This window comes from Alligator mississippiensis, chromosome 1 (assembly GCF_030867095.1).
Source record: "Alligator mississippiensis isolate rAllMis1 chromosome 1, rAllMis1, whole genome shotgun sequence".
NCBI lineage: Eukaryota > Metazoa > Chordata > Crocodylia > Alligatoridae > Alligator > Alligator mississippiensis.
In genome coordinates, this window is record NC_081824.1 from 13,413,219 (window position 1) to 13,440,559 (window position 27,341).

Sequence of the window (27,341 nt, forward strand, 5' to 3'; positions counted from 1 at the left end):
GCAGAACAGTGATGTTCAACTGTTTTTAAACACTTTTTATTCTCTTGCATATATCATTTTAAAAGTACTCCTTGAAAATAAGTATGGTGATGTCTTACATCTTCAGTTTGAATTCAGCTGGAAAAATAGTGCCTTTTTTGGTTGAAGCCATTTTATACTCTGCTGTCAAGTTGTGTGTGGCTATCCTGTCCTTCCCTTCCTTCCCCCTTCAACTTTTTCCAGGCATTGAATAACTAGCTGCTTTGCCCTGTTTAGATTAGGACACCATCATTTAATCAGTTGGCTAAAATCAATATATCAAATAAGTATTTTATTGTTTAAAACAAAAGTAAAACCTTAAACTTCTATTCCAATGTAACCGGACCCCACCTGATGTCACAGTCACTCTCTTGTTAAGTTATTCCACTCCTGACCTCCAAAGGAAGAAGAAAAAATCCCAGCAAAACCTTGTAGCCACTTCTGTAGCACTGTTTTTGTTAGTCAAAGTGGTTTTTTTGATGCATGGCAATATTTCATCAGTCTAGTGACTCAGGCTGATCTGGAGGTAGATTGATGTTCGTGCCTGGAATAACATTCTGTCCTTCTCCATTTACAAGAGGATCCCACTGATCAAAATCTTTCTTGAGACCTTTGAAAAGCAGAAATGAAACAAATGTGACCAAAGCAACTACTGCTTGAAGGAACTTCAGAGTTCCTTTAATTAGATTTTATTTATTTCTAAGAGGCTTTCCAAAATTTAGTTTTCTAAATTGGCTTGATAAATACAGCATCCTAAAGCTTGAGATGCTGTAAAGCTTCTGATCTATTTAAAAAAAAAACAACAGAAAAGCCTGAAATATTTCTGGGTTGAGGCACTTTAACCTGGTTTGCACATGCAAGTAACACCCTCCCAAACCCCTGCCTTGTTACAAGGCTGCAGGAAAAGCAGCTGACTACTTAGGTAAAGGACGTGTACATCTTTGTAATGGTGATCCCAGCAGATGCTGAGAAAATTCACATTTTGCTTTTTGGTTCCTAGAGAAAACTTTATAAATCATTTATTTAGAGGGCATGAGAGGCTGAATAAAGATGAAGACCTCATTGCAGATGCAGAACTTGAGAAGAACTTCTGTTTTAAAGGCACAATAATGAATGTAGTTACTTACCTAAATGTTTCTGCAAGAAGGCTAATGAAGCTTTGTTGCAAATATCAATAGCTATATTTGGATCTATTTCTCCTTTTAGCTTGAAAAATTTTCCAACAAACTGACCAGTCAGGAAAGTAAAGTCTGGAAAACTCTGATGTACTGTTCCCCTGTAAACAGATGTGTAGAAGTCGCAGGAAGGCAGTTATACAACAAAAGGCAAAACGTGCAATAAAGACATCTGTAAGGATGCACTCACTGTATGCAAATAGGAGATGAAGGCGTGGACTTGTACTAATTTTGCATCTTGCTATTTCTCATATTAGTTCTCTCCTGGAATATAGGCCTCACAAACATTGCTAATGTCCTGGATAAGATTTTTTGGGTATGCAACAGAGATCCTGAAGGGCTGCAATAGTCATAGACTCCATAGGGATCCCAAGGTCATCTAGTCCACCCCCCTGCTTTGAGGTAAGAGGTATGTACCTAGAAAATTCTTGCCATGCACCTTTCTAACCTATTTAAACTTTCACTAAAGAAAATTCCACAACCTCCCTACACTGTCCTATATTTTCCTATTCATGTAGGTAATTTTTTTCTTTGTATATGCAAAATTTAACCCAATTATTGACCTACTCCCAATGAGCATGAAGAACAAATGATGGCTGTCTTTCTATTTAAAAAAAGAAAAGAAAAAACTTTTCTATGTTTGATGACTTACTATATTTTCCCACTTTCTTTTCTTGTTAAGTAAATGAAAACTGTATACAGTAGTCCAGTGGAAGTGTGACTACGTGCCAGGTGGTGTAGAATAATTGCCTCAAGTGTCTTACACATGATGCTTCTAGTAGCAAGTCCTAAAATGGGATCTATGATGCATAACTTGTAGGTTTAGTTAGTAAAGGCAACCTCTATAGTTGCTTCCACTGCCCAGAATGTGGTGGAACAACTGTAGTTTCATGGCAAAGGAAGACTGGTGAGCAGTGTGGCAGGTAATATGGACAAAGAGCTGATGGATAAGCCAAGGGAGCGAATGATCTATGCAGAGCCGCTGGCCAAAAGTCCCACTCGGGTTGCATGGTGGGTTGCAGCTGTAACTGACTGTGAAGCTCCCAACTTGGATACAAAAATACTACTTTCCAGGGTCTGGTATATGAAAAATAACAGCAAAAGCAGAACACATGGGAGTCCATCTACCACAATATGTGCACAGATCCTCACTCCAGAATCATGTTTAGAGCACTTGCTCAAGATGTGGAAGACCCAGATTGAATTTCCTTTTTTATGGCAGGGATTTTAACCTAAGTCTGGCACATCCCAGAGGAGTACCACAGCCAACCTGGTTACTGAGAGGTTCATAGATGTTAGGGTCGGAAGGGACCTCAATAGATCATCGAGTCCGACCCCCTGCATAAGCAGGAAAGAGTGCTGGGTCTAGATGACCCCAGCTAGATGTCCATCTAACCTCCTCTTGAAGACCCCCAGGGTAGGGGAGAGCACCACCTCCCTTGGGAGCCCGTTCCAGACCTTGGCCACTCGAACTGTGAAGAAGTTCTTCCTAAAGGTAGAGGGGGGGGTGTGTGTGTACACGCACATGAGTCAATACAATAACTCTAGTCCAGTCATCTTGGAAACGGGTGTGGGTAGACCAGGAGTAGGCAATTATTTGGACCATAGGGAGTTCTGATGAGCTGTTGTGGGCTGGGTTGGCATTGGCCCCCACCCCTCCCAGCTCCCTCCCCATGCAACAACTTGCCAAAACTTCCTTGCCCACCCCTCCCCGTGCAGCACTGCAGGGGCAGCCACAGGCTGGATCCAATCAGTTGGTGGGCTGCATGTGGTCCATGGGCTGTATTTTGCCCACCCCTGGGGTTGACTAAGGCTTGACACTGGGAAGTAGGTAGACTAAGGCTTGGGACTATTCCAGCAAAACTCCAATCTGAGCTAGAGATGTATCCTAGAAGAATCAATAACCTGGCAGCCAGAACACTTGAACTCCCTTTCTTCCACATCCTGGAAGTTAGAGCACTCAGTTGGGCTACTGGGTAGCATGGAGAGGAGCTTGTCTTTTTCTATTCTTCTAGATAGAATTTAGTTGGCTGATTCCAGGAGAGGGTTTACAGCTCAGAATCCCAAATAAATGGAGCTTCTTTCTCCGATTAAAAAGTGCCTAGACCCTGCATTACTTCAGCATTTTACTCTTTTTGTCTAGCTTCGATTGCTCTCTGCACATCTGCTTTTTCTTAAGTACCTCTTTCCAAGTGCTGTAAAAGGTAGGGTATTTGCTGAACTCAGGGCTTTGGATCTGGGCATGAGTCTTTTGCTATATAGCAGGGCTTTACATAAGGCGTCAAACTTTCACCTAAGCTGATCTGAAGATGAAAACACCTTCTGTAATAAGTTCTGAGGGTGAAGTTGTAATAATTGGCAAGGCACTAACACACTCATACTGCACCTGGTGGTAGCACATCGAATGTGCTTAGAGTACTGGGCTTTTTTTTGCAAACCTTACAAGTAAACAATCCTCAACTAAAGACTATCATAGGGCTATAGGATTATAATACTTACTTGATGGTGATCATTTTGTTTTGTTTGCCAAGCTTCCTCATTTTCATGACATTAGTGGCCCACTGGAATTTTTCTGAGTTGATAAACAACAATGGCTGTTGGACCTTGTGATAGACTTCATCGTCTAGTGGCAGCATCCAGGCATCGAAGGCAATACCACATCTGGTAAGAATAACAATCATATGGAAAGAACGGTCCACATGGTATTGCAGCATGCTTTGATTTGCAATAAGCATGGGTAAGTGGCTCTATATAAATAGATTTGAGTGGATACAGTGCTTTCATTTCAACCTGGAAGTCCATTTTATATGAAGTGAGAAGACCATTGTTCTACGTACTCATTAATCTCTGATAGAAGTCCTGCCAGAATTTCAGAGGTTCACAGCACAAACCAGCAAATGATAGCTTTTTGAGAAATACTCATCTGCTTTCTCCTGAGCTCAGAGAAGTAAGAGTTGTTGGGAAGTAGAAAACTACCACTTCTATGAAGACTGTAATCCTGGTTAATACTTAAATAGATAAGATTTCTGATAAGCTAGTGCCTCTACATAAAAAAACACTAGCTTGTTTTTGCATTATGATACTTACTTGAATTTACTTTCTCTGCTGAGCGTCTCAATTACTGTAGCACCACCAAAAGAATGACCCATCCCAACTATCCTGTTAGTATCAACTGAATCCTGCCAAAAAAAAAAAAGACTATAAAAGACATTCCTCTCTCAATTATATTAATATCTACATTAAAAGCTTGAGACTGCAGAATTACGTCAGCTGTCAGTAGGATAGCTTGAGAGGAAAATTATTAATGCCTAATGTTTGGCTGTTCTGGGGAGATTACTAGTTTAAATACATGCATAGTAAAGCAAATCAAACAGGACTGTCGGGCTGTTAACAAAATGAGCCCACATCTCTTCACTCACCTTTAAGAGAGTCCAATCAAAGTTTAAGGACAGCAGATTTGTTACTTGTTTTCCAGAACTGATATCAAGAATGAGGTTCAGAGCTCTGATGCATTCCTCTGCTCTCTCTTGCACCTGGACACACATGAAAGTCAGCAACAATTATCCTTTGGGATGGGAAGACCAAACTACCAGGCTTTTAGTTAAACAATTAAGAATAAATCAGTGGGCCTCAAATCAATAGGACCACTTATTTGTTTAGGTAGATGCATGCTAAATCCTGTTCTTAACCAGACTTGATCCCTTGATTGAAAAAAGAGCTGTGCTCTTGGGAACGAGCAGGGAATTTGTTCCTCAGGATTTAAGTGATACAAGGGCTTTGAGTTGATACCCCACTTGGGACTCAACTGTGAGTGTTACTGGACAGCTTCAATTTGGGATGAATGCTTGGCTTCCCTTAAGATGAGCTCACTGAACTGATATCCCCCAATACAACTTGCCTTGATCATATCAAAATTGTAAAATGTGTTAATACAGCTTTGGTTTTAAACTAGGCAGACCTTAAATGAGAATTAGACAGCCCATCTCATATTGTACATATGTTACTTAAAGATTGTTGCGAAGCTCAGACATGAGGTTTTAACATGTTCAGAAAGATGTTTAAGAATTGCTTTTCATTCCTTTATTTTAATGAGCAGGAAATATTCTCTTACTCTTTTGGAACTAGATTTCTAAGTGGGAGCGACATGCAGCCCCATCAGAGAAGTCGCTAACTGGCAGAACTGTTTGTGGGATACTGGCGAGTTATATCAAGATTTTTATAAATAACAAGAATTTGGTGTTTCCAGTAGGAAGTTAGATGTGTGCGTGAGATGCTACTTGTTGCTTTATGGATGTATAAGTTAACTCATTGGAACCACCTTCAGCAGAGACTCCATGAAAGCCCTGATCCAGAACTTACTATCATCAATGGAAACGTGTCCACTGACTTTGGGGTTTGGCTTGAGTGAGGAAAATTTCTCCCAGAGGCAACATCTACACTTGGCAGGTATATATATATATATATATATATATATATATATATATATATATATATATATATATCAGGATAACTGTACCTGCCTAGCCCCCTTAGTGTGGATGCAGCTTATCATGGCAAGACTTGTGCCTTGACATTGTAATGGGTGGGGTGAAACCTTGTTGGATGAATGCTTCTTTTAAGAGAGTGGAGATAATGGCCTTAAAACCAAATGAAAAGGTACGTCTCAAGCCGTTTGAGAGAGTGTGCACACACACGTCCCCCAGGAGGGCAGAAACGGAGCAGGAAGTTTCAGGCACAGCCTGAACAAATGTAGCATGACTGAGGAAAAGCTTTAAGGGAGATTTTTTGGGGGCATGCTGACTGAGAGGTTTAGGTTGGGAGCTTGGAAACACTCTCTGGCTTGGTTGATGCCCCTTGCACTTAAGAAAATCAGCAACATTGTAAACAGAATTGCATAGAAGAAATATCAGATCTAGTCAGCTCCTCCTAGCTGGAATGACCTGAAAGGCCCTAAGTTTATGACCATTTTCTTGGGTCAAAATAGGGCAGCACTGGCATAATTCAGTCCAGCCCTCACCCCTAAGCAAAATGTTGCATCTGAAAACAGGTGTGTTTTACTGGTATAACTAGGCCTATAGCAGTGGATTTTACCAGCCCGGTTAGGTTGGTCACAAATTGCAGCTTATGCTCCTGATGGCCATTGCTGGGGTGGCAGAAGATGGTAGCCCAGAACTGTTCCAGGATGGAAAATGTGACCGTTGGCCTTGCATAGATGCTAGCCTTAACCAGTCCCAGAGAAGGTATGGGGAGAATCCCACAACAAACACCTGTTTGTGGCGCAGAGGAAGCTCCTCTTCACCTGCTTTTAGCCTCTGGTAATATATCCACTCCTCTTCTATATCTGATGTAGCCTCTTCTTGTGCTTCCCATGATGACTTCTCCTTCAAGTAATAAGTTGCTGAAGCAGATTTGTCTCTATGATACAGAAAATCCTTCTGAGTGTGTGTTCACCTTTCTAGTTTCATAGGGTCTCTCATTTAACATCAGTGGTACCAGGATTTTCACCCCATAGCTAAAGAGACTGCCTCCCAACATCCAGAAGTTAACTAAAGCAGCACTATAATTAAATGTAGATAATACAGTTGGAAGAGAAAGCGAACTGACTTTGCTCTGCTAGAGTCTTAAAATTAAAAGACCGCAACAGCAAATTTGAAAATAAGTGTTAACATACAATTGTTATTGTAGCTTCTTCTGTCCTTGGAGAAGAAATTCAAATTTTTCTCTTTATTCAGATGCAGAGTTGAGCCATAGGGAAGTAGTTATGGTTTTAAGAAAAAAAATATTATTAGAGGTGTGATATATCAGTGCCATATATCGGATCAGCACCAATAAAAGGAAAATTAACATTATTGGCTTTTTTTTGGCCAGTGTAGCCGATAGTGTTACTGATACTTTCTGGCCAGGACACCATATGCATGTGCACAGCCATAGCATACATATGGCTAGGATTGCAGCTGGGCAGCGTGGAGAGCAGCACTTTGCAGGTAAGACTGTGGAGGGGAAGGGGTGGGGGGCAGATTGAGGCCCCCACAGGGAGGAAGTGGAGCTGGCCAGGGTAGTGAATGGGACCCGGGCTGGAGTGGGGAGCAGGTTGGAGCCACAGGCAGTTCATCTGGCAGGGTGGGTGGCTCCTGGCCACTGCGTGCACCTCCTGGGAGAGGTATAGGGAGGCACGTGCCCCCTCCCCACAGATTTGTGTACGATGCAGAGGCAAGCTGCCCACTGTGGGTTCAGGGCTCTTTGCTGCCTTCGCCCTGGGAGCCTGGCTGTCCCCTGCCCATCCGGCAGCAGTGGAGGTGGCAAGTTATGCCCCTGCTGCTGTGTGGGCGAGGCATGTGTGGCCAATGTGGGGCTCCCAGGGCAAAGGTGACAGGGAGGAGAGCCCCAAGCCCACAGCAGGCAGCCTGCATTCGCCCTCACCCCGCTTGGCTTTGCTCCTAAAAGTGTCCCTGAGCTTAAAAATGGTGGTGGCGGTGCTTGAACTAAAGCTCACTTGAGCTTTAGTTCAAGCACCCCCACTGCCATTTTTAAGCACTGGGACACTGATCCCCTGGACTAGCTGCCTGCAGCTCCATCCCACTCCAACCCTGGGTCTCATGCAGTGCCCTCAGCCCCTGCCCCACTTCCTCCCTCACCATGGGGACCTCGATCTGCGCACTCCCCACCCCTTCCCCTTCACAGATTTACCTGCAGGGTGCTGCTCTCCACGCTGGCCAGCTGTGCTCCTGTAAATCAGTTATCAGATCTGTATCAGCCAATATGTTTGGTGAATAATCGGCTACCAGTATCGGCCAAGAAAATCTTTTATCAGTGTACACCTAAATATTATTTTAGACTTAAAGGACTAAGGAAACTTCTGGAAAAAAAGATTCTCTTGCCATCAGAATAAGTGTTTTTCAAATGTAAGGAACTGTAAGATGTTGTTCAGAGCTTGAAGTTTACTTTGTGAAAAATGCTTGACTTTTTCTGACAGGCCCAACAAGCCATGTACTGTACATACATACCTGTGCTCTACAGAAGCCACTATAAAACCCTGCGATGCCATCTCGGTGCAGATAGCTGAATACAGAGTCCTGAAATCAAAAGCATGGTCTGTCTGGTTATACACACTACATTGCTCCCGAAACAATATCAAGATTGTTTTTGCCCTATACCCAAAACAGTTGTTTCCCCTTTAAATCACTGGCTTTGTCATATAGCAGCTGGTTTCTTTTGTGGTGCAAGTCATTAAAGCATGCTTCCACCTCCCATATTGGATACTGTTACAGTTTTGAGAAACTATCACTGAAACAGCACAGATAGAAATAGCACTCTGCCCCTTCAAAGGGCTTTACTAACATTAAACCTCACAACACCTTTGGGACAAAATTATTTTGATCTCTAAATTAGAAATAGACAACAAAACACCATCCACTGGGCCAAATCCTCAGCTTTTATGAACTGGCATTAATTTTGGTTTATACCAGCTAAGGGCCTGACCCCTTGTTTCTAAACCTGTTTCAAGCAGTTAAAACAGCATGTTATCTCTCACAACTGAAATGGCTTTCAAGAATTCCTAAGAACTGTCAGCTTGATGGGCTAAATTCCTCCATGGTGTAACCACTACACTCAATGAAGTTACATCAACGGGACACTTCTCCCCTTGCAATCTTATGCAACAAACTGCGTGTTAACCAGTTGCAGAATTACCGGAAGGCTCCAAGTCCATGGGAAAAAATAATGAGAGGGTACTTTTCTCCAGGCTTGAAAGCGGTGTTCCATTTTGCAGGACATATCACTGAGCCTAGATAAAGCAAGTTACTTGCAGTTAGCTTTGCATCTCATTCAACCATTTCTTTAAGACCAGTGCTGCCAGCCTCTCTGAGTAGCTTCCTTACTCTACAAGCATTCCCACTGATTGCTGTGGGGGATACTCAAGGAGAATCCAAGAACTGGAATCTGGTGTTGAGTGGATCTTGTACTATAAGGCTAACTCTGTTCATTACTAAGCAGAAGCCAGAATTTCATTGGTGGGCAGGGAATTGGCACAGGGCCCATGCATGCCTCTAGTGCTGCAGGGAAGAATTTTCAAGGCTTCAAAGGACAAAAAGCATCCAACTCTCAATGACTTTCTGTTGAAGCCTGGCACCTACCTGCCTTTTACAGATTTGAAAATCTCCCTAGTAGTGTTTACTTTGCACAAAGCTTTATTTTATCCATAGTGCTTGCAACCATGAACAGTTTCAGACATCCATTTGGGCACTACTCGTGTCATGCAGTCAGGATCGTTTGAATGTTACTGCCCCACAGTAGGGAGGTGAGAAGTAATGTAAACATAGGCAATGCATAGGGTGGGCACGGGGTGGGGGGGCATGTGCCCCCCGGGGACTGTTTGTGGGAGCTCGCCAGCTCCACCCCCGTGCCAACGGCAGCACCAGCGGGAGCTTGTCAGCTCCAGCCCCGCCACTGATGCCAATGGTCGTGCTTGCAGGTGCCCTCCCAGACTCAGGAAGCACCCATAAGTATAAACTCTACATGGGGAATTACCTTGAGCTCCAGCAGTTGTAACCTATTCCTTACATGTGGAGTATCACAGAGAACCTGAGTATAACATGTACCATTTAACTAGTAAAATGAGAATAAACTAATCTTACCAAAATAATATTGCAGAAGTCTCTCCCCTACTACCCGGTACATGTTAAGGAATTCCGAAAGTCCGCAGTAATACTCTTTCCTGGGAATCCACTGTGTTTCTTCACTATTCAGGGTATTTTGTGAAGGATAATACAGACGCAAGAAGCTTGCCTGTGACTGAAGCAAAAGAGAAAACAATCCTGAGAAGAAAGAAAAATCTTCCTGCCAAAGAATTTAAGAAGTTAAAATCCTGCCACAAGTTCTAAGGAAGAGTCCTGTGAAAAAAATAACTAGTAGAAAAGGCTCCGCTCTTATCCCAAAGCAATGGCACTGTATTTTTCAAAGAATCAAGTATGATTGCTGGCATCTGGTTACATATTATTCCTTTCTCAACCAAACTGACATTAAAGCATTAATTTCAAGTGGTGTATAGTACAAATTCCCTACTAGTTCTAAGGCAGACGAGGTTCTTTGAGTGAATCTGATATCTTTTATTAGACCAACTTAAATAGTTGGATTTTTTTTTTAAATTTTTAGATTAAAGAACCTTGTTTGCCTATGTCCTTAGACCAACACAGCTACAACCTACACCCCTACCCTACTAGCTCTAAAATATTCACTAACTGGTTTATTTATCCTTATCTCCATATTCTTCAATTCATCCTGTACAGTATCTTGAAGTGCCTTTTCTTCAGTCTCATTGAAGAATGTGACTGAAGATGAGTGCTTATCTTGCGGGGGTCATCTGACCCCAGCAGATTTCCTTCCTATGGCAGGGGGTCTGGACTCGATGATCTTGCGAGGTCCCTTCCAGCCCCTAGTGTCTGAATCATTCAGCATCTGCATTGCCTTCAGACTAGTTTCAGACAATATGCTCTAGTGTACAAGATATGGACTAAGAATGAGGATACCCGGGCTCGATACCCTGCTGTGGCACTGACTTGATGCACAGCTGACACTTTTCCATGCTGCAGCTTCCTGTCTGTAAACTGAAGATAGTGGACCAAACCCTACTTGGCTTAAGAGCATATAAGGGCACTTTTCCATGTGCTCCAGGGGTGGCACTTTAATTAGAGCCGCTCCAAAAGCTACTCTACTTAAAACACCACTGCGTCTTGGGTATCAGTAGCCCTGCGCTTAAAAATGGTGGCGGGGGTGCTTGTCCAGAATGTGCTCCAAAGGTCACTACACCCGCGTATGTTCTGCAGCAGTCTCATTCTACTTGGTTAGGCATGTAACTGTGTGGAAACTACTTGGAGAAAAACAAGGCAGATAAGCAAGGAAGTCTCTCCTACCAAATAGCTTCATAGAAACTCCAGTGGAAACTCCATTTCTAGGCCTCCCCTCACACTGGTGAATGGATTTGAACATACACCTACCTCCCAGCAAAATCCTAATCAGTAGGTCATATGCATCCTCCTGTTGAATCTGGCCTTCTGGGTAGCCAGCTGCAAGGAATTGTGAATCCTGGAGGAGATTGAGCCAGTAGGAGCTCTAAGCTAATTAGATCCAGCTTGACCACAGGGAGACAAAGTTAGTGATTTTCAGCCTTTTTGGACTCCATAACTTTTGCCCACTGAGTGGCACCCAGTTTCAAAAACTAATTTATATATTGCCAGGCTTACCTCCTTGCAGAGGGGCTGGGCAGTGGGGATGGGGTATCATTCAAGCAAGGACAAACTTGAGCCTGTGCTTATTTATTTACCTCCTCCCATGTTGTGGCACCCTTCAAAGGATCTGGTGGCACCCCAAGGTTAAGAATCACTAATTTAGGCATATCTGCTTCCCCATATTAGTGTAACTGCAGCTTTACATTAGGGCAACCAAAGCAGAGCTCTGCCCTTGGATGGTGCTTTTCAGCTTCACATTCCTGTTCTTGCTGAGGTTTCCATCTGCAGGTGTCTCGAGACCTTTGCATCTTCAGAAGTTTCTCTCAAGCTTGGGTAAGCTCCGTGCAGGCTGGCTACCCAATAGCGCATCTTAACGTTTTTAGAATTTAGCAATCTGGGATTTTAAGATCCCTTTATTGCTGTTCAGTGTATGTGTATGTCATTTCATGCAGATTTAGGTCTGCTATATAACACACCCTGCAGCTACTGAACAGAATTTTTTTTTTTTTTTTTTTGGTTAAAATCTATTAGTTTTGTTATAGTCACGCCTTAAAAAAAAATCCGTTTCTTTGAAACAAATATTTTAAACTGTCCTTAAATTGTCATCTCTACCTCAGGAGGTCTATATCCCACCTAGCGGATTTCCTACGTTTTGCATGAAATGGGTATTAGGTAAAGTGGACCAGTAGCAGCAGGGCCTGGAATCTGGGTCTTTCATGTCCCCCTAACAATTGAGTCATACCCCCCAGATCGGCCCAGCTGTTTTTCCTCTGGCCATACCCTTAGGGACTTGCGCACAGTTCCACACCTACCCAAAGTGGAATAAGTTCACCACAGGGCAGACATGGCTATAGCAAAGCTGTCCAGAAGGACCAGACCAGCTGTGCAGGTGGCAAGAAGTCCTGAAATCTGTGCCAAGCACTCTTCAGGCAATTGCATTTAGATATGCAAGTAGCACTTACATAGGTGTTGACTCTGTAGGTACTCCATGGCTCAAGCACCCACTGAAATAAATTAGCAGGTGCTCAGTACCCATGACCCATGGCTGTTTTTGTTTTACACGTTAGATCTCTGTTTGCAGACATTAAACCCCCCCCCAAACCATGCTTTACTGAAGAAGCAGTGTGTTACTTCAACCTGGCTCTGCAGCGTCTGTAGAAGTTGTTCACTTCAGTGGGGCTTTTTGGTGCTTTTAGCTATAGCTGAATCAGCTATTAGATAAAAGCCCCCAAAAAGCTGCACTAAAGTGCCTGATACAGACGCTGGGTGAGTCAGGTTCAACTAACACAATGCCTCTTCTGGGCATGTGTGGGGCTCCTGTGTCGAGTTTAAATTAAAGCATTGTTTTGGGGGGGGGGGGGCGTTAATGCCTGTGAGCACCCACTGGGAAAAACCTACGAGCATTTAGATCGTTTTATACAAAATAGGCTTTGGGCCAGCGGTATCTACTGTACCCTCTCTGTAAAGCACTTGGGCAGCTCCAGATCAAAGCTGTACACAGTTACAGCAAAATATTATGAAGAATAGCCTTCCAGGGTATTTCTTCCGTGCTTTATATAATTTGTTTTTCCTCCAAAGCCATCTACTCACAAAGTTCCCAAGTCTGTTTGGTCTCTCTTCCCCTCTACTTTTTCATTCCAGTTACTGATCACTCCCCTCTCCAATTCCCTAATGCCGGATCTTCTCATGAACCAGGGAAATCACCCAAATTACAGCCCAATGCTTTTCTACGCAGACCACAGGGGGGTGCTCTATACAAGCCATTTCATACAGCAAAGGAGGTGTCGATGCAGCTAAGAACTGCAGATAAAAACATTCTTGCTTAGTGCACTACTGAATCTGCACCAAACTTGAAATATCTTTCTTTCTCATGTTGTATTTTGCTTAAATATATGAACTGCAGGACTGTGTGCAAAATGACAAGAGAATCATTAGGAACTATTTTAAACTAAACCTGTTAAAAAGTTCCATATTGTCTGAAATTTTGAGTTTGTCAGTCTGTTACTATATAGACCCCAAGGATCATTAGATAGAAGTTATTTTCAGTCACACAAAACACTTTCTTATGGCCCTCATGTTGAAAACGTATTTAGGAACAGGCCACAAAACCTTAATTCACGTTGGTATAATTATATGAAATTACTCCATGGAGGATTACTCAGAGGAGCAACTGTTTACAAATGTGCGAAAGTGGTTTGCAAATAGCCCTGAGAGAATTTTAATTATCTAAATCATTTACCTGATAAAGGTATGAGAGCAAATTTGAACCCCTTAAGCTTTATTTCAACTACCCAAAGGGATATGGTGGCCACACTATAAAATGCAGAGACAAAAATGTGCAAATGAACACTGTAAACAATGATCATGACAGACAGATTCCAGCATTTATGTTTTTTCTGGTGATTAAAAATACAATGCAAATGCAAAAGAGATTGTGTAGGAAAATTAGGAGGCAAGGGTATCTGTAAATGCAAATCAGCATAGTATGGGCTGTGGCCTGGTAACTGGTTATTACCTTTTTCTACCTATGCTATCAGACTTTGGAGAGCTCTGTTACATCACTAACCAATTTCAGAGGCAAAGAGACATGATTCAAAAAGCAATGATGCTGTTTTCAATGCAGCAGAAATGCTGTGTACAATCCCACCCCTCAACCTCCAAATGTCACTGGGACTTGTGGGGTGGGAAAATGCTGCAGTCAATAGAGACCTCAATGCAAGTTCCCCTGGAACCAAAATAGCAGGAAGGATGGAATTTAAGGCAGGCACTGGGGTGCATAAGGGCTCTGTATGGATTGTCTTTCCTTGACGCATCTCCCTGAGAACAGGGGTAGGGCATATAATTCATTTCACTGGGTGGCAACCTCTGATCCCTCCCTATCCTTCCTGCCCCATGAGGAATAGACATTTTCCCGCCATGCCCCAAAGAATTTGCTGTGAATTACTTTGCTGTTAGCTGGTAGGAGGATTCCCTCAAATAGGATAACGGGGTTGGGCTCTTCAGCTGTATTCAGAGGTGGGCCTAAGCGACAACGTTCATGTTTAGATCTAGATCCAGTTCTGCACTCCCCCGAAGTTTGGGAGGCTGGAGGAAGGTACTTATCTGCCTGTCAGTTTCATATAACATTTTGATCCTAGCATCCACCATATCAGCTCATTAACAGCAATTCTTGGACCAGAGGTGTTACCTGTCTGCCCTACACTAACCACCCAGTGTGAATTCTGCCACTGCTTAAGTCATTAAAAAAAATACTGTTTGCTTAAGCAGGCTTGGTTCTAGTTCTGAGCAGCAGCGATTTTCTTCCTACCTGAATAAGCAGACCTTTCCATGTAGTCAGTATCTAACACTAGTGCTGGGCTAGTGATTTAAGTGGGGAGGGACAGGACAGATATAGGTGTCCTACCTGAACGGTGTCATCAGTCATCAGGTCTGTGCAGCCAACAGAATAAGGCCCCTTCCCTTCAGGGATCCTGTAAAACTTGGCAGTGCCTTTGGTTCCCATTTCTTCAGCGCTTTAACAGCCAAACCTAAAAAACCACAACAGACCTTGGGAGATTCTTTTCTTCTTTTCAGACCAGCAAACTGATGCAATGGAAAAAAGAACAGGAGAACAAAGATTCAGGATGTTAAGGTTTGGGACCAAGCTACCAATTGGGGTCCAAAGAACCATGCATGAGAATCACAGATGTAAAGCCAGAAGGGACCATACTGTGTGTCATCGAGTAAGACTTCCTCTACAACACAGATCATAGAATTTCAGCAGTGCAGGGTATTGACTGAAGTGCTGAGGACTGGGGGAGATAGCTGCTTTGTACATGTGCTGAGGGGGAGGATGTGAGCTCTGATTTCCTTGGAAAATTCAACCTCCTTTGATAATTACAGTCTGCCCACTTCAATCAACTCCCTGTAGTTTTATCCGGATTCTTCACTTCCTGTCCCACGGGGCTGCATAGCACTTGTACGCAGCGTCAGATTGGTAGTTTTAAGATGTCTGTACATTAGAGGGTAAAATGCTTTATACAGAACTAAAGGGCCAGATTCAGACAGAGGTTATATTCGCAAAAGAGTATAAGCTATAGCAGCAGGACCCAGTGGTAGGGCACTGGGGAGGTGAGTGGTTAAGATGGTGGAAAACAGCTAGAGTCTCTCTCTCTTTTGGGAGCAAGCAGGGGTTCATGCAAGACAAAAAGCAGATGGTTCTGGACAGAGCTACAGAGGTTTAGGGTTCAACCATAAATTAAAGCTGCTTTTTGCACTGATGTGGCCTCCCCTGATTATGAGCTGACATATGAGTCTCACAAGGAGCAGGAGGTTGCCTTTGGATGTAGGAGTTCCATCTTTGTTCAAAGCCTGAGAGGAGCATTTTGGAGGGCTCCCCTTCTGGCAGCACAACACCATCCCCTCACACAGCTGTCACGTTTAGTGCAGCTCTTTGTGTCACACAGCTGGGGAGACATGTCACTTTAATCCCATGTACATACATGTGCATGCACACACGTACAATTTATGATTCTATGAAACTGGGGACTCTATTAGCCTCCCCTGCACAGCCCCATCCCAGCTTAGCCCCCATCTCCTTCTGCCTGTCTTTCAGCCGATGCCTCATTCTGATCCCTTTGCTGCCCCACCTTTCAGCTCCTGATATATTCTCTCCACAGCTTCCACCTCTAGATGATCTCTGAATCCCTTCCTTCTGCTCCCCAACCTCCCTTGCTAGTTGCACTGAGATCCCATTGAAGAACTATCCTATTTTCTTTCCACCTTTGCTTTGACATGGAGTAACGTTTTTTATAGCTATCTAGATATATCTATATCTATCTATATATTAGACATATATATGTATGTATGTATACACACATATACATACAGTATATGAAGTATTAAAAGATGAATTGCTTTATTTTAATTCAGAAGCAGAGTATGTATCATAAACCCCTAATAAATATGTAACCTGTGGTCAGTAGCTATGTCACAAACCTCAGCACTTCAACTGCTTAAAAACAGTCTCAAGTTAGTGTTAGGACATGAAGCACTTTCCCTGTTGGATGTATGCAACTGGATGGAGGAAAAGACATAACAAAATTGGCCTGTTTTTTTAAGCTCTGGAGTATTTACAACTTCCTCAACACTGCAGATAAGGCCAAGTGCTCACACGTACCTGTGACCACATACAAACCGCAAGCTTGCTAGTGGCTTGCCTAATGTAGGCTAGAACTTTATCAGCATTTCAGATCACGTTTTGAGTGACCAGGAGGTATATAGAATCTATGTGTCTGCGTGTGACACACATCTCCATAGTTATTTTAAGGGTGGGCCAAGTCAAGCACGCCGTGCTGTCATGACTTGCATTCTAGATCTCAAAATGCTTTCCAGACTCTGATAAACTGAATGTCAGGCTACCACTCTGACAAATCCTTCTTGTTGGATTCTTTATGGTTCTGGTCCCAGTCTAATCATTTCTTCCTCCACAGAAGGAAGTGAAGTAGGTATAAAATACTAACTTCCACTTCTCCTAGCTGTCAGTGATGACACAAGTAACCACACAGGAGACTCATCTCTGTTTTGCTTGTGGGGAAGGCAAGGCACAGGAGTGATCTGTCTGAAGCTCCACAGACTCTGGCAGGGATGGGAATGCAGATCAGCATTCCTGACCTCTGCTCCTGTGCTTGAGTCCAGCCGGCATCATCCCCAGAACAGTGTCACACTCTGTGCTGAAGAGAACCCAGGCATGTGAGGCCTGGCCCTGCAGCTGCTCTTAGGCAGGCATTTGCAGGGATGAGGAGGTCCCGTAAAGGCAGAGCTGGGACATAGAAATGGCATAAAATCCTACTTCTTTTGTTTTACTTCCTGCAGATGAAATATAGCTGAGCCCACTGAAGAATGAAAATGAAATAGCTGAGCACACTGAAACCCATTCTTACCTACTAATTTTGTTTCTCCAGATCTCCTTCTGTCAGTCCAGAATGCAAAAGTAAAGGAAAATTTGAAGGGTTCTTCTATTAATGTTCCTCTTGCTTTCCCAATGTCATGACCTTTGTTAAAGAAAATAACACAAAAGCATGTGAGTAGCTAGTATCCAGGTCTGCTTATTCGTGTTGCCTTTTCAAGGGTGGGGTCAAAATTAGGAGATGACTTGAAAGTATAGTTCAGTTCCCTAAGTCCTTCAGAGCTTGCTTTCTGCAGTCTGTCCCAAGTCAGTCAATTATACTGGCTGGCTCCTGGCGACAGGAATTCCTGATTGCCCAGGAGCCGACCTGAAAACACGTTTTTCACACAGGCGTAATGCCTTTCGGACCGGCCATTACAGTCCTGAGAACTAGATTCTGTCTCCTGTGAGGCACAAACCACTGAGATCAGGCAACTTAATGCTGCTTTGGGATAACCTAGGATAACAAGTCAGGCTTCTGCATACTATTTTGCCTATAGTTTCCCAAGTCTGTCCATAGGTTGTGGCACAGACTTAATTAACTGCAGCCCAGAGCACCAAGTACACTGACTTGTAGGTGACTGCCAGCAATCTGTAGCACAAGAAGGGGACAGTCGTTACACTGGACTGGCCCACACTACACTGGGAATCCCTGCGCGCTGCGGGAAGCTGGGTGCTTTCTAGACACCGTGTGCACCAGCAGTAGCATAACGCAGGATGCTGCTGCTACCCGGGGCACTGGTCCGAGCTTGACATGACTTACTGCCTAGTTCGCTTGCAGCCCCAGCCAAGAAAACGATGATGGCAAAATGAGAGAGAGAGGAAATACACTTTGGTCTTAGCCTAAAAAAAAAGCCCACAAAACCAAGCACCCCAGCCTGCAGCAGGGCAGCCGCGGCAGCGTGCAATGTCAGCCCAGGGTCGAGACACCCTGCCCCAGAAGCCCTCCGCCATCCGAGCAGGGGGAAGCCCCGAGCACATCTCGCGCAGGTTGCAGAGAACCTGCGGGGGAGGCGCCTGCAAGGGGCGGAGAGCGAACCCTACGTCACAGAACGGGGCCGAACAATGCGGAACGGAACGCTCGACCGCACAGTGACGTCACAAAGGGGAGCGGCCAATGAGAACGCAGCCCCGCACCCGGAACTGGAAGCGCTGGGCACAGCCACGTGGCTGGCAGCGGCGGCGGGAGCACTCGGACTCGGACTCGGACGTAGAGCAGCAGCAGCAGCAGGATGGTCCGCAAGCTCAAGTTCCACGAGCAGAAGCTGCTGAAGCGGCTGGACCTGGTGAGCTGGGAGGCGGCGGGCGGCGGCACGGCGGAGCTGCGCGTGCTGCGGCGCTACCGGCTCCCGCGCCGCGAGGACTACACGCGCTACAACCAGCTGAGCCGCGCCGTGCGCACCCTGGCGCGCCGCCTCCGCGACCTGGGCTCCGCGCCGGCCCACGCCGCCTTCCGCGCGCGCTGCACCGCGGCGCTGCTGGGCAAGCTGCAGGCGCTGGGGCTGGTGAGCTCGGCGCGCTCGCTGGAGCAGTGCGACCGGGTCACGGCCTCGTCCTTCTGCCGCCGCCGCCTGCCCTGCGTGCTGCTCCGCCTGCGCATGGCGCCCAACCTGCGCGCCGCCGTCGCCTTCGTGGAGCAGGGCCACGTGCGCGTGGGGCCCGAAGCCGTCACCGACCCCGCCTTCCTCGTGCCCCGCGCGCTCGAGGACTTCATCACCTGGGCGCCCGGCTCCCGCCTGCGCCGCCACCTGCTCGACTACAACCAGGAGCGCGACGACTTCGACGTGCCCGCCTAGGGCCGGATGCGCCGCCAGGACGGGACCCCAGGCTCCGGGGGCAGCGGCTTAGAAACGCCCTCCTCCAGCGACGCCCTGCGTCCTGGCCAGCTGGCAAGGACTGGTGTCTGCGCCCTCCCCAGTCAGGCTGCACCTGCCGATACAGCCTGCAGCTGCTGCCAGGGCAGGGCGTCCCCTTCTGCTGTCATCAGCCTTCACGGACGGGCCTGTTCTCAGAAATCCTTGGACCCGGTTGCATTAACTGTCATCCTCAGCAGTACCCAGACCCCCTCCCTCCGCCCTTTCTCCTATTTAATAAAAAGAAACAAATTGCGTTTCAGGGAAAAGCCTTTTGGTTTCTTTAAAGGCGCAGTCGCACCTGCCTTCTCCAGCCCTGCTGCTGTTTTCCAGCTGAAGGAACTGAGTGGGGCGGCTTGCTGCCCTCGCCTACATCGGGCATCCCCCAGCTCCCCAGAGCGCATCGTGGGGCCCCTGTCTCAGCAGGCCCCATGGCACTCCCCACCGCACCGTGTCAGCAAGCTGGGGGATACCCAGCAGGTCTGCTTCCAGGCTGCGTGTCGCCACCAGCTCTGCATGTTTATGGTCTACTCTCTACCACCCCATCCCTGGGTCCCGTCCAGACACTGAGTAGCGGGACGTGTTCAGTGAGGACAAAGGTCCCTTGCGGACAGACGTTTTGCTGTGTTCCTGTGAGCCTCAGCTGGCGGCTCCTCCACTGAGCTGTCGCCACAGGTGTATGTATACCTGGCATGTGTCACAGATGTCCCGAACATCTGCCTCTTCTGCAACCAGAGGGAGACCCTGACCTATGTCTGCGTGGGATGTGCCCAGCTGCAGCCCCTTTACCGCCTCCTTCAGAGCCTCCTACTACAGTTCTGGCCACGCTGCTCCCTGCACCTTTTTATTTGCACGCTTCCCATCTGCGGCCCCACCAAGTCCTGGGACCTCCTGATCAACCTCCTCCTGGTCCTGGCTAAGCTCACAATTTATCTGACCACGAAGGAGGCTCTAGTGGGGAGGACCCGTGGGGGCTGGGGAGCTGCTTTCTTGTCCCTTGTCTGATCACATCTCCAAGCAGTTGCACTGGGCAGTGGGAGACTTGTAGGTTTTTTTTGGTGGACATTGGCTCATGATCCCTTAAAGTAGCAAATTGCCCTGTGTGGCTGGAGCAGTTTTGTTTTTTTTAGATGAATCCTGTTTGTGCAGTGTTAGTCGGAATGTATCTGTTAGTGTTAGGCGCGGTGTTTCCTGTTACTCTCCTGGGAGGATGGGGACTGTTTACAGTAGTGCAGGCGGTTTTCTGAGCACTCTGTGTCTGTGGGACCGGTGTCTGCAGAGTTGGACGGTAACTTTTCCTGTGTGAGGTTTGAGGATGAATGCTGTGCGCTCTTGGGAAGCTTTGCCCTAAGGCGCTTACATGACCACTGGCAACACCCAGGGCTTGGGAATGACCCAGTTTCCAGAGGGGTAACTGATACTTCAAAGCACTAAGGCCCAGATCCTGCCTAAATGCCAGTGGGGATCCAGCCCTTCAACTGCTATGCCCAAGGTCACAGAAGAAACATCCTTAACTGCCACTGTCTCCTGCCTTCCTTGTGTGCATTACAACATGCAACATGTTTCACACGCACACACGTTGCAGGTCTACAGAGAGCTGGCACCCCTGCGGTGGAACTGGAACTCCAGCTCCTTAATTCAGGGTTGACTGGCAGCGGCGAACATACCAACAGCTAAGGACCGTGGAGGACAAATCCTTTTCAGTCCTCTGCCCGTCTTTAAAACTTGCTTTCTTTTTTTAGCTGGACTCAAAGATGAAAAATAGGGGGACTCTCAAGGAGTTAAAGCTGTTTTTAACTACTTTGCTCCCTCTGATACTGTTTGTGACTAACATCTTCAGACTTTCTGGAAAAGGCTGTTGGAATCTCATGCAGGAGGAAACACATGCTGTGAGGCAAAGTTGTTTATAGCATTACATTCCTGACACAAAACTGAGCGGAAATACTCTCTCTGATCCTTCAGTGAGCAAAAAGGGAGGGTATTGCAAGCTCTTGAAGTTGGCAACCCTTACAAAGAAGTTTTGTAAAATTTTCAGCAGCCTGGAGATAGCTTGATCTTTGTTCAAACCAGAAGAGGAATGCAAGTCATAATCCTGAGAGAATAAGAACTTCACACTTAACTACGTGGGTTAATATTGTTCATTCCTAAAGGCAATAGAAATATTAACAGAAAGCAAAGCTATTCTAGCTAGGCCAGTGAAGTGCGACATTTATTTTTTAATGCAATAACTTAAATCTGCCTTTGAAATAGGACCATTCTGCTACAATCTCTTCTTGATCTTCCTTGAAGCTGTTTTTAATGTTTATTATGAAATTGTAGACTTTTTTTTTTAAGACACACAATTAGCTGGGGGTTTTTTTTTAAGATTTTTTTTTTTTTTTAGGTTATATATGATTAGATTATATGTTGTCTAAATAAAAAACCCACTATCTAAAAACCTCGTCCCTTAGCTAGTGGAAGTGTTAACCTTGTAGTATTTTATTCTGTTTTTGTAACTGTGTTTTCTTTTATTGTAAGACCGCCTGAGCCTTTTGGAAGGGCAGTGTATAAATCTCACAGATACAAATAGAAATGCCTTGGGAACAGTCTAAGCAGGGAGAGCACTGTTATTTGAGTATTTTTCAGTCACAGCCAAGACCAACCCAGCAGCACTGTGCTAACACGTGAAACCCAGAAAATGAAATCCAGCCGCATATTGTGACTATCCAGAATGTCAATGAAACAAGCGTTTTTAAGACCCTCTCTCTATTGTGACAAGCCAAGAGGTTAAAAGAAGGAATTTTTATTAAAAAAAAAAAAAAAAAAAAAATCCTTGAAATTTAAAAATGCTTTTGTATTTCCTAAAGGGGTGGAAACTGTGGAGCTGTTTATAATAATCTCTCTGTATCTTCTTTCTTAAGAGCTTGGAAAACCTCTCCAAGAGGCGATTAGACTTCTAAGCGCTGGAAGCAAGGAACGCAAACTGAAAAATGATTCTTTCTTTAAATCCAAAGGCTTTAATAAGAGTTTTCATATTATTTTGGGTGAAAGACTTAAGAAGTTTGTATTCATTATATACTAGGAATTGAAGGAGGCAAGTGACTTGATGTGGCTCAAATCCAGTACTTGCTGTGCTTTCCAAGTGGGAGATTTCAAAAAAAAAAAAAAAAAAGAAAGCAAATATGTATGTTTGGAGGTTAGCTGATAGTTACAGGTTCAAAATGCTGCTCCAGTGCCGTTAAGCTGTTTTACTGTTAGTTGCTAAAATGCAACCATTCCACCTTTCCAGTTCATCTACCTCCTCAAAGAAATAGTTCAAAAGGATGTTGCAGGACCTCAAATATAAAAGGCCAGGCAGTATGAGAAGGGTGGGTGGAAGAGGGGGCAGTTGTTAAGAACTGCTTGATATTCACTCAGGGCAAGGCACTGTTTCTCTCCATCATGCCTGCAAACTTGAGTGGAAAGAGAGACCCAGTTATGCCATCAGCTAGACCAAGCAGCGGGTAATGGCCTCTGGTTGCAGGTATTGATCTGGTGCAGAGTTTAACTGCAGGACGGTGCAAGGTGTGGGTATTTACTTGAGTCTGAGAGTAGCTTTCCAGTCTGCCATGGTCCTCCAGAGAAAACCTTCGTTCTGTTTTAAACACAATTCTGCCCCATTCTTTACCTTAGTAGCACACAGTTGTCATAATACCACTTTGCAGTGCTCACATCATTACCTCCATCCTCCTTGCAAGCATCTTAACTATTAATGCTATCTTATGGATGGGGAAACTGAGGCAGAGAACCACGGGGGCCTCAGTGCTGTAGCCAGTAAAGTTAATCTGCACTGTACTTGTTGCTAATTAAAACCTGGTACTTGAGGATGCTATTCTGGATTCTTGGTCCCTCACCCACTGCTGGTGCAGAAAATCAAGGTCTAATATATATATTTCAATGTATGAGGCCAGTTGCTTGGACTTCTAGTTTTTGAGGACTACCCACCTGCTGCTTCTGCCAATGTGTTGCATATAGATGTGCCCTTAAGTTTTCAAGGTGTAGCATGTGGCTGGATAAGTGTGCATGCTACCAAAGCTGTACCCAGTTTAAGTGTGCTGAATAGGATGCCTCTTTTCTCTGAAAAGGAAGTTATGTACAGTACCAGTGTATATGTACAATACCATGTACCAACTGTTCTGCTGGTGTCTGCTCAGAGGAAATCGTTGCAAGCAGATAAGCTTGATGTACTATTGCCATGTGGGTTGTGGGGGGAGGTTTGGTGTCTGGACTGATCATGCTGATACTTCACTAAAAGAACTATAACTAGCGCGGGGCATAAAGAAATGCATGCTGGAAGGAAATAAGCAGTCAGAAGAGGTTTCTGTATTATATGTATAGCATAATTAGACTTCTGCAAGGGGCTTTCTTTGGGAGCATTTGTGGTGACATTTTGTTGTAGTCACCTTGTAGTGTAATGCAAGCACGTCCTCCCTTCTGGTTTGTGTTGCTCAGAGTAGGGCCTGGTGAGTATACAAGCATATGTACGAAGTGCAGTTTATCTGCAGCTAAATGCCATGCCCTGCCCACAAGGTAAAAGTGCAAGGGAGAATGCAGAAAGAGAACTGTGATAAGGGGTGGAGGAGTTTCAAGTGGTGTCCAACATGCAAGGTGCTACTGTAGCCTGGTTATCCAGGGGACTTTGCTGGAGGCAGGGCCCCTGTTCAGACCTGTGGAGGGCTCGGGAGGGATCTACCCCAGAGTAGAGCAGAGGGTGGTGGGGAAGGACTCCCCCGTAAGTACTCAACATGCTTCCAGAGAAGTTTTGCAGTCCTCTCCCGTGCAAAACCGTCGGCTCCCTGAACCTTACATGCGTGGCAGTATCCAGCCCTTAGACTAGGAGCTCCCTTGCTTGTTGATCTCGGGGTGGGTCAGCTACTCAGCTAGATTGACCAAATAAATTATATGTAGTGGTGGGAAGTGGTCAACACTGTGTATACAGTAATTTCCCATGTGGGAAGTTACAAATGTAGGGAAATTACTGTGAGGCCAATGCAGATTTACTGGACCTCAGATTGCAGCTAAGGCTGACCTGTATATGTGGTCAACCATTAACTTGCTCCAAACACTGCCATATGAGTGAATGAGTTTTCCGGCTGCTGTGACCTTTAAAAAGTATGACACCTAAAATGTAGGGTTCAAAACAGCAGTGAGGAAGGTGTCTGGAGAGGAGAGGTTAGTTTTCAAGCAGTGTCAGGGAGTGCGTGCTGGTCTAGAGCATCAGAGTTGTCTTGGCTAAAATGAGCACTGACTCACCTGCCAGCAGCCGGAAACCTCGTACTGGGGCGCGCCATTGAAACCTTAACCACAGGCTTTCGTTTTTTTCTGACCTTGGCTTTCTCTGTAAACCCATTTCAGCATGTTTTCTTAGAGAGGAAGAGTTTAATCAGCAGGGTTAAACAGATGCTCCTGAATGAGCCGGGGAAGTGAGACTGAGGGATGTGAAGAGAGAAAATGTCCTTAAAGTGCAGACTTCTGTACTGCTACGCCTGTGCACAGCTGAGCCTAATGCATCCGAACGCGCAGTTTCCGTTACCTCCTCTGATGAGCAATAACATCACATGCTTTTACAACCATTTCTAACTGTCGTTTTCAAAGCCCTTGACACAGATTATGAGTGAACCAGACTTTCCTGAATACCTCTGTGATTGCCGTTACTGCAAGATCAAACAATGTAAAAGGATAGAAATATTTCTCTCTTACAGATGGGGAACGAAGCCTGAATTCACACAGGGGAGTTAGGGTCTCTGCCCTGTCAACCATCTGTCTGACTTCACCTTCCAGGTGCATTCACAGGTTCTCTGCTTAGCTAAAAACCAAACCTTGCTCATGTTTCTGCTGCTAAAGCCTCCTAGGCCCCTGCATTTCTATCCGAAGGGACTGCCTGGGTCCTGATAGACCCTCACTGCTCAGTGCTGATCTGATGCCTAAGCTTTGTCAGGATATAGATGGGGAATTCCTAAATCCTATCTTCCTGGCAGGGTCCAATCCAGGAGACATGTTCAGAGCTCACCTAACCCCACGCAATAGTGGCATTATCTCCCTTTTGCCTGGTAGTTCAGTAAGTCACTTATGGGATGTGGGCGATGATCTTCCCGTCATATGCCTTGAAGGCTGTCCTTCCACTCTGGGCGAGTGCTATCGGCTCTTTATCGTTTCTTTTAAAATTGCAGCTCATTATAAAAGATAAAAGGACTCCTTGTGTTATTACTGCTTGTTCTGCAATACCAAAACACCCCACTTACAGCTGGAAACAGACCTAGCTAACAATCTAGCTCCCTCAGCTATTTCTAAAGCATTGGTTTTCTTGGGACATAGTGACCCTGCCCTTCCTTGGGCTGGCATGCAACACCAGCATATAAAACCTCTATGGACTCTTCTGCTTGCTTAGTGACAAACTTTCTATCACAAAGGAAGACAATACGTTAAAATGATGCTTCCCAAATTATTCTTACAACTTCTTTCTGCTTTGGGAGGCACCGGAATGACAGGAAGTTGTGGCAGTTGTTAATAGCAGGGAATGAATCTGTGCATATTAATGCGTCTTCTGGTTACCATCAGGTGCCAGTTTTCCAGACTGCCATAAGTTATTTAAACACAGAGGGGGGCCAGATTCTCAGTTTAGCCAGCGCTATATGACCATAAATCCAGAGGACCCCTTAATAACGTTCTACTCCCAAGAGCCTTCAGAAAGCCAATGCTGCAGGGGGTGAGGTGCAGCCTGCTTTGCACCGAGCATTTAGGTAGCGTGTAAAGTCTCCTGGGTTGTTAGCATGTCTCCCTCTTTACACACCCTCCCTCAGCCAGCTTCCCTTTGCCCTAGTTTACTCATCCGCCCTTTGTCTCACTGTGGTTACGCAGCAAACACCGGGCACCTCTCCTACTTCCCCCTCAGCCAGGCAGAGACTTTCCCCTTGGCCAGGTGTGCGGGGTTGGCACAGGGAGGTGGTGGCCCACTGAACCTTGCAGTCAGGTGCCTTTCAGGGGATCCCAGGCCTGCTTGAACCCCCCTCTGCAGGCACAGGGAGATGCTTGCCTGCACCAGGATTGCCAGGTCTGAAATATGAAATGATCATATTGGAAGCTCAAAATGATTGCATTTGCTGAAAAACTATTGCATCCTGAAAAATATATGAACAAGTCATCTTTACTTTATATTGCTCACTGTAACTACAGTGAGTGAGTGAGAACTAATCATCAAAGATGAAACTTTTTTGTTTCAAGGCAAGCAGCATCTAAAAAAATGCTCATGGTGAGGGTACCAGTATGGAGATGGGTGTGCAGGCATGCGGACACATGGTGCGAGCTGTGTAATGGGTTTTTAGTGTGCTTTGATCTGCCAAGTGAGCCACAGGGGCCACTTGGCAGAGTGTTGCAGTTGGAGGTATATATATGTGTGTATATATGTATGCATATGTATCTATAGAGAGAAATAAATATTTTTGCAAACAAACCAAAGCAAAAACAGGAAACCCAAAGGTCAGTTTAATCTTCCTGAGAGTGACTTGGGATTTGCATATGTTGCATTAATTAGGTGCCTCAAAAATTATTGTATATTTTGAACACTTACTATTATTGATTGTACACATACAGGAGTTGAAATTATGATACAAATATGATTATTATCAGACATCTGGCAACACTGACCTGCACACACCAGTCTTCAGGGAGTGGGTATGGCAGCTTCTTGGGGGGTGGCGGATGTGGTAGGGGGTGGTTTGCTGCCAGTTTAGGGGATGAAATGATAGTCTAGGGGTAGGGGGAGCAGGTGGCACATAATGTATCAGTTTTTGGGTAAGGGGATGCCAGTCTTGAAGGAGGGTGGGAGTCAGGGGAAGTTCAAGGGAGAGACCCAGCAGCTGAAAATGCCAGGCAGCGAGGCACAGTTGGTGTGTAGGCTTACAGAGCTGTTTATAAATCACCTTCATAGCAGCTTCCCCCTCCCACTCCTTTTCTCTTGCCCTCCGGCGCATCCCACTGCACGTACCTTGTGTGTGCTGTCCCCTGCTCTCGGGTCTGCCTGGGGCTCAGCAAGGAGCTGGGAGCCTCAGTGCTGGGGCAGCCGGGGCTCTGTGTCCCTGAAAGGCAGAGCATTTGCTGGCTGCTGCTTTCTCCCGGAGGGTGTTTCTGT

The 27,341-nt window shown here is 45.4% G+C and overlaps 2 protein-coding genes across 4 annotated transcripts; one reads left to right on the forward strand and one right to left on the reverse strand.

Moving 5' to 3' along the window:
* Positions 1–289: 289 nt before the first annotated feature.
* PLA2G7 (phospholipase A2 group VII) lies at positions 290–27,341 on the reverse strand. Of its 3 annotated transcripts, none has more exons than XM_014608411.3 (12): positions 27,198–27,341; positions 17,338–17,448; positions 14,820–14,943; positions 9,827–9,983; positions 8,883–8,976; positions 8,198–8,266; positions 6,461–6,608; positions 4,613–4,726; positions 4,281–4,372; positions 3,693–3,854; positions 1,146–1,294; positions 290–628 (listed from the first exon to the last, which is right to left on the reverse strand). In XM_014608411.3, exons 3-12 carry the CDS (start codon positions 14,916–14,918, stop codon positions 516–518), a joined length of 1,197 nt encoding a protein of 398 aa, XP_014463897.1. In that variant the 5' UTR covers positions 14,919–14,943; positions 17,338–17,448; positions 27,198–27,341; the 3' UTR covers positions 290–515. The 3 variants fall into 3 exon arrangements, with proteins under 3 accessions (XP_014463897.1, XP_014463894.1, XP_014463895.1); XM_014608408.3 differs by having other exon boundaries at positions 14,820–14,998; positions 27,198–27,340; XM_014608409.3 differs by lacking the exon at positions 27,198–27,341 and adding an exon at positions 18,106–18,312 and having other exon boundaries at positions 14,820–14,998.
* On the forward strand, positions 18,416–22,021 carry IMP3 (IMP U3 small nucleolar ribonucleoprotein 3). The gene has a single exon (XM_014608412.3). It carries the CDS (start codon positions 18,575–18,577, stop codon positions 19,136–19,138), a length of 564 nt encoding a protein of 187 aa, XP_014463898.1. The 5' UTR covers positions 18,416–18,574; the 3' UTR covers positions 19,139–22,021.